General features: G+C 41.2%; 1 protein-coding gene across 1 annotated transcript in view; it reads right to left on the bottom strand.

Annotated features, from left to right (window-relative positions):
- Positions 1-7,504, bottom strand: part of TMX4 (thioredoxin related transmembrane protein 4) — a gene marked incomplete at its 5' end in the record, with an annotated part of 21,093 nt that extends 13,589 nt beyond the window's left edge. The window contains one exon of the mRNA XM_017745223.1: positions 7,401-7,504. Within this exon, the coding sequence (XP_017600712.1) occupies positions 7,401-7,504 (104 nt within the window). The remainder of the gene's footprint in view (positions 1-7,400) is intronic.
- Position 7,505: the final 1 nt, after the last annotated feature.

The following is a 7,505-nucleotide window of genomic DNA, read 5'->3' as shown; positions in this document are numbered from 1 at the left end:
TGAGCTCTCCCCAGCCACCCCCAGATGTTTCATATCAGTAAAGCTTAATGTAAAACAGGTCATTTCTCACAGAAGAGGTGGAATTAAATTTACTCTGAGTGCTTTGTACTTTTAAATACTCCTGTATTTAAAAAAATGAAATCTTGTCACTTGGCAGATAAAAGGAGACAACTTAAAAATACTTCTTAATTTAACTGTACTAGAAATTCATTATTCTAACTGTGAAAGCCCATATCTTGTCTTTTTAAGTCAATATCATTCTGTGTGAAAGCATCTGAAAAAAAGGACATAAATCTTATCCTGCCAAGAGACAGACCCTCAGTATCTTTCAAAAAGATGCTGGAAACAAGTCTCACACGCAGCACTGCTCTCCATTGTGCTGCTGGCTTGTAGAGAGCTTTTAATATCAGTCTGACGGATACTGTACTTTACAAACAGGATTATTTTATTATAGGAGCTTGACTGATAAATAAGAAACTGCAAACATCCATCAGATAATGCAGCTGACGTTGATCTAAAATGAAAGACAGAAATTTGACTGTCTTCTAAATCCAGCTTCTCTAGATGTGTCAAATTCACACCATGAGATTTTTGAAATTTAATACATCCTTTAGCCTGCTAAATCTGATTTTGGAATAGAAATTTAGACCCCATCAAAATTTATATTTACATTTGACATGCATGAGAATTTCTCCCGAATGAAATTAAGTGGAATATTTAATACACGACTAACAGTCATATGATTGAAAATATTTCATTTAGTTCAAAGCAGTATTAAAATCTACCCACGTCAGAGTTTAGAAGTGACAGGACATAACACTGAACTTCACAAAAAGCTGTAGTTGTTGGCTGCCTGATTTTTAGTATCAGTATTGGGCATGGGATGGCAATAGATCCATACAATGCTACAAGATCCAGCCACTCCAGCTGAACATCAGCACAGACAATCAGGATTAAAATACTTGCTTTACATTCCTGAAATTACACATCCAATTCTTGCCAGCCGGGAAACAGTCTGTTCCCACATGTTCAAGAGAGAACTTGCAATACACATCAGATTTCTGCAAGAGTTACCACTGCTGTTCACCTCAACACCCTCACTTTCCTGAAGCTTTCATGTCTGCATTTGTTGTGCAGCATTTGAGGCATCAAGGAATTCATGACTGCCTCCTGGAAATAACAAAATTATATTACCCCAACAATTACCAAAGCTTAATTGTGTCTCTTTCTCAGTCTTAAAATGATGCAAAAGAAAGTGTAAGGGGAGGTTAAGTTACTGAAGATTAAAATACTTGACACTTACATCATCTTTATCAAAAGTTTCAAAAAACTTCCTGCACCCTGAAGGACTGAGGGAAGTACTTCATTTCAACAGGGTCTTCTAATGAATCCTTTAGAACTGTGGCTGATTCGTATTTCCACAGAAGTTATGGTACAACTACTATTCTTAAATTCCTAGAAAAAAAATATAATTGTAGGAGCAGGGAAGCAGACCCCCATGTCTGCGGTGGAACCAGTCTTTGCTACTTTTCAAGGCACAAAATGCAAGAGCAGGTCCCTGGCAAAAGCAGATGTAACCAAATTTCTTCTGCCATGCTCCAGGCAGGCCCGGAAACAATTAGCACTTTGTCAACACCACCAAATTTAGGGCTGTTACTCCCATTTCTTCTCTCTGTGCACAAGGGGGTAGCGCAATTAACTTGGAGGGCATAGGGTGCAGTGCAAGCAGGCGTGGCAAGAAAAAAGGTCTTTCCAAGTTAAAAATCAAAGTTCACTGGAATTTAAATCAAGACTTGGGCACTCGGTTAAGGAAAGAAAGCTTTCAGAAGCCTGTTACACATTAAAAGGCAATTTGCTGATCTTCATCATTCAACAATCAGATTGAAAACACCCCAGAGCTAAAAGTGAGACCCTGCCAAACTATTCACTGCAAGCAGGTATTGTATATTGCTCAACACACACCTCATTCCTGATCCTTCCAGACCTCTTACATAGCACAGTTTTACAGCTGAAATGCTCTCACACACGATCAGCCCTCCATAGATAAGGCAGCAAACATCTATCACTGCAACGACGACTGACCTCAGTGAACTAAAATCACTATTTCCAAGTATCCAGGTGTTTTCTCCTGTTCCTACTCCATTACAATACCTAAAGCTTTTTGCAGAGGGCATAAAGAAAGCAATTGAAAAGCAAAGTTTGAAGCTCTCAGACACAGACTTTGCTTTTGACTTCTGTTTATCTCTGATCTAAAGCACAAAAGAACAAGCTTTGGATTTCGAATACCAACAACTTCACTGAGGCAATACAAAAAACCTCACTCAAGTTAAAACCAGTTTGAGCAAAGGTGCCATTCTGCCATATCACCCCGAGTAGATCAGTAAACACAGAACGACTTTGCTAAGATGTGCTGATACGCTGATACACAGTTTCCAGCTCCAAGCCACTTATCTCTCCTTGTACCTGGCTGGTTACTGAATTCACCAATTCACTCCTTTTCAAGTACATTTAACTGACTCTTTTTATCTGCCTTTTCACTACCATTACCAACAGTATCAGTGAACAGATGTAACACCGAGTACCATTCCACACTTTGCTCCAATGGCAATTTCACCAAGTTGCAAGAATCTAGGAAAAAGGAAAAACAGCTTACGGGTAGAGGCATGAGAGTATTTGCTGAAGAAAAAACAGCAAAACTTGCTTACCCTAAGCTGCTTGATGGAGCTCATATTGGGAGTACCATCAAAATTAGAGTGAAAGTGTTGAGACAGTATCCAACAGAATGGTAAAAGCAGTATCAGAATTAAGTTCTTATTTTTAGTCTTCTAAATAGTTTTGCCTTACTGCTACAGATTTCACAAGCATAAAAGAATGAATAAAAAAAAGACAGTTTCTCAATACAGATAGGTCTTGAGGCAGGATAGGCAGCTTTGTAATGCCAACAAAAGAAAAGCCCCGCATCAACGGTGTAGTTTTAATGACTTTTCAAGTGAGCAGGTGGCAGCCAAAGATACAGAAGTTGGTCCCTGTCATTTACCCAGATCTGTATCACCACAACACAGGCCCTGGAAGCTGACAAGGAGCTTCCTGCAGAGTGCCAAACCCCTCCAACCCAGACAAGCCTTTTTTTTTTAAACACGGAGAAATTATTTTTAAAATAGAAAGCAAACCAATCAATGAAAACTTATGTGAATTTTCAGAGCTTCAGCAGATTAAGCTCCATCATTCTACGTATTTTTATGTCCCCTTCTGCACCTGTTTTGTTTTGTTTCTTCTACAAAGGAGGGTATTTCACCATCGCATTTTTGCAATTTTTGTTCAGCCAATGCCCAGCACAGCACTCAGCTGTGTGTTCAGTTATTAAATAAAATGTTTGGTCACTTCCTCTGGACCCAGCCAGCAGAGCTGCAGAGGCTTCAAAACCAGAACAGAGTTTTGATAACTTGATTTTTATTCCCCTGGCTTTTTGGTTTTTATTGGGTTTTGGGTTGTTTTGGTTTCTTTTTGTTCAGAATAGGACAAAGAAAAGCCTGGATACTAACAAGAAATAAGAGACTAGACACTCTTAAGTGACAGAAAATTCTCAATCTTATTCAACTCCTAACCTAACTTACAGCAATTGTTAAATAGTTTAGCAAATTCTTTGGGATTTTATTTACACAAAGTATTTCAAGCCATCTGATTAAAAGCATTAAGCCATCTAAATACCAAAACATTCAGCTTCATTTTAAACACATTCCCTTGAAACTACAGACAAAAGGTGGGAGGGCTGAACCCTTGCAATCAGCTGTCCAACGAGATAGTAGGGAAAGTTTAACGATAAATGACAATGAAAAAGTAAAAAGTATGGGCCTATACTATAAATATAACAAGCTAGCCTTGGAAACATGACTATTAACCTGTCTCCTGATTTTCACCTGGCTCGAATTAAAATGGACAATGAAGACATTCTTTTTCAGGTACACACAGCAGTAAGTCTGTGCTGAAACAAAGGGGAATCAGAACATTTAACACCCTATATGGGAACAAGCACATAAAGTACTACAGATGCACCAAGAGCATAAATAGTTTCTTTTGTAACCAGAGGCATGAAGACTACAAGTGCATTGATGGGCTGCATTTTTTTGTTTCTTTGCTTGTTTGAATTTACTTAAAAAGAAGAGGATGTTAAATTAAGATAAATCAAGCTCGGAACAAGTGTTGTTTACAACAGGAAAATGCACTTTTAAGTAAACAGACCAGAAATAAGTTTTCTGTGTTCCAAACAGACACAATATTAAAGACAAAAAGAAAACTCCTCATATTAATGAATCGTTATCTCATAGCGACAGACTAGAGATAAGGAAGTAGGGAAACTTTTTAACACAGCTCATTCCAGCATCAGACTCACAGCACTCCAGCCCAGACCTGTGTGCTGTGATAGTAACAACATCCAAAAAATGGTGCAATGTCTGGCAGATACAGAACCTTCTCCAAAACATTTTTATCAAGAAAATGCAGCAGCGCTTCCAGAGCCTGCAATTTTTCCAGCTATGAATAACCAAATATTTACAAAAAACCAGCCGAGTACACACACCTCAGCTAGGAGGGATGAAGGAAGAAAAATCCTATTCCTGCTACAGATCCCACACACAAGTAATTTCAAACTTAAGTTTCTCTATTTGTGCACCTGGGAACAACAACAAAGTGGAATTACACAGTGATTTTCCACCTTCCCAAATAGAAAAACTGGCATAAAACAGCATCTGTACCTGTTCCTACCAGGGCAGGAGGCTGCAAAAGAGCAGTTGATGAAAATAAATATTTTTTTCATGAAGATGCTATAGTAACAATTGCATTAATAAAAGCACTGCTTGGAAAACAAAGGTCTTATAAATAAATAGGAGGTTCTTCAAACAAATGAGGTTTTCTTGAACATTACTGCAGTCCTGCCAAGCAGCCTGAGACAGTATGGAAGGAATCCATGGACTGACATTCAGGATTCCTGTCTGGATCACCAGCTCTAAACCAGATACAAATCAGTGAAGCCAAAATCCACCAGCATAGAAACTGCTGCAAGAATCGGATTTGTCTGTGTTCGCTGTTCTCCTGACTGAAGCCACTTGGGCTGAAAATTCTCACACGGAGTTTCTGCCACAAGCCTTATCAGGAATATTTAGGCAAGAGGGAAGCCGCTACCGCCCATGGAAAAACTCACTGGCTGTAACTGAAAAACTCACTGCGTCCAACCCCTGCCCCAGCTTCACTTCCAAAACAAAACTGAATTTCCCCCCTTACTCCTCTCCTCTTAGAGATATTTTGAGGATGAGGGCCGGGAGCAGGGATGGAGGAAAACCCGGACCGGATTTCATCCGGAAAGCGGATCGGGGGAAAACCCGGACCGGATTCTGCTCGCAAAACATTTAAAAAAAAAAAATATCAATCCTAGAGCTCAAACTCTCACTAATTCCACATCAGCAGCATGGAGTTTTCATCCTCATTAAAGACAAAGGCTCCTCCTCAGGAGAAAAGCAGAAAGCACCAGTAGTGCACCACAGGAAACAGCATGGAGACCCGAGGATCTTTCACACATCAAACACTGCATAAAATTAATTAAGAGTCTCATTTAAGCAATGCAGAAACACGTACCATGCCCAGCTAACACTAAAACCAACTCTGCCACCACCGCTATTGTCAGCTACCTCTCACCCTAAACCAAAGAGCAATTTTTCAAAAGGAGAAAAGGCTTCCAAATGATTTTAATTGTTTGCTATCCCAACCACTTCTGATTTCCAGTCAGTTCCTCTCTTTTTTCTTCTTCAGAGGCATGCACCACTAGTTATTTAAGTATTTTCTCTTAGAAATAAAAACCTTGAGTGGCCATAAATAATCTTCCTCCTTAAAACTCATCACCCTGTGTATGAATCAGTAACTTTTATACAATTGCTTCCACATTGGACTAAGATAGCCCAAGAGAAAAAACTTCAATTTAAAACATAATCTCGCAGTGTGAGAAAACAAATTTATTTTTCCCCCGCCTTTTAGATCACAATAAATGAAGTGAGACACAAAATCCATTCTAAATCCTCAACCTCAACAGTTGGTACACCTGGGTCACTATCAGCTGTTTCAAGATTGTTCCCACCTATTCACTGACTAACGCCAGGGTCCAGTAGGATCCTGAGCACTAAAGCCTTAAGAGAATTGATAGTCCATCCTGCTAAGAAGAGACTAGAGATAAACAAAATACAAGAGCAAACCGAAACTTGAAGTAGCTAGCTAACTACTTAGGAGGGAGAGCGAGTTCAGATGTTCAAACTGTTTCAAACTCAAGCACTTGCACAGAGTAGCACATATGCCACAATAAAATCCTATTTCGTAGCTGCACAGCCCACAGGTACCACGTGACTATACTGCCTACTTAAACTACTTTTTTACTCACTGCCGTCTTAAAAAAAAACCCCACAAGCTCCTTTTCCTCTTCTAAATACAAGCAGGTGAGCGACAGTTCCAACAACAAAAAAAAAGAAAAGTCAGGCGCATTTCAAGAACTGTGTCATGGCACAAGCAAATCCACCACACCACTACAGTCAGTCAGAAGTTAATGAAATCTGATGCGTCTCCCTTGAAGGAGAACTCCGAGCTCAAGTCGGCTTGGAGTGAAGGCAGGCTAGGACATTATGTAATTCTGCTTCGGAAGCCTACTCCTGCGAAATACTCCGTACCGAACTCAGCCCTCTTGGAGCTCACACAGAGCCCAGTGCCAGCCCCTGGTGTGGGAGCAGGACAAGGAGCAATGCCGGACACTATTCCCAGTGGGGAGCTGGCTGGAGTGGCCCGTTTAACCATAGACACTCGGACAAGAACCTGAGGGACAGCTGCTTCACAGAATCACTGAATGGTTTGGGTGGGAAGGGCACCTTGAAGACCATCCAGGTCCATCCCCTGCCATGGCAGGGACACCCTCCACTAGACCAGGTTGCTCAGTGCCCCAACCGGCCTGGCCTTGAACACTTCCAGGGATGGGGCAGCCACAGCTTCTCTGGGCAACCTGTACCAGGCCTCACCATCCACACAGTACATAATTTTTTCCCCAATATCCAATTTAACCCAACTATCTGTCAGTTTGAAGGCACTCCCCCTTATCCTGTCATGACACGCTTTTGTCAATAGTCTTGCCCCATCTTCCCTGTAAATTTCCTTCAGGTACTGGAAGGCCACAATTAGGTTACCCAAAACCTTCTCTTTTGCAGGGTGAACAAACCCAATTCTCTCAGCCTTTCCTCAAAGGAGAGGTGCTCCATCCCTCTGATCAACTTGGTGGCCTGCTGTGGGCTCGCTCCAACAGCTCCATGTCCTTCATTCCATACCCCTCGTTCCCCTCTGCCTGGAGTGACCCATTTAACCTTGGGCACTCTTACCCACACAGTATGGGACCCAGCGGGGCAGCTCCTTCTGTCAGACAATTCCTACCGAGCGCAGGATGTGCCCGGCGGCTGAGGGCGGGCAGAGGGGACCACGGGCAC

Source organism: Corvus brachyrhynchos, unplaced genomic scaffold, assembly GCF_000691975.1.
Source record: "Corvus brachyrhynchos isolate BGI_N302 unplaced genomic scaffold, ASM69197v1 scaffold69, whole genome shotgun sequence".
In the NCBI taxonomy this organism is placed as follows: domain Eukaryota; kingdom Metazoa; phylum Chordata; class Aves; order Passeriformes; family Corvidae; genus Corvus; species Corvus brachyrhynchos.
The sequence above is the reverse complement of the archived record's forward strand: the minus strand, read 5'-3'. Positions and strand labels throughout refer to the sequence as shown.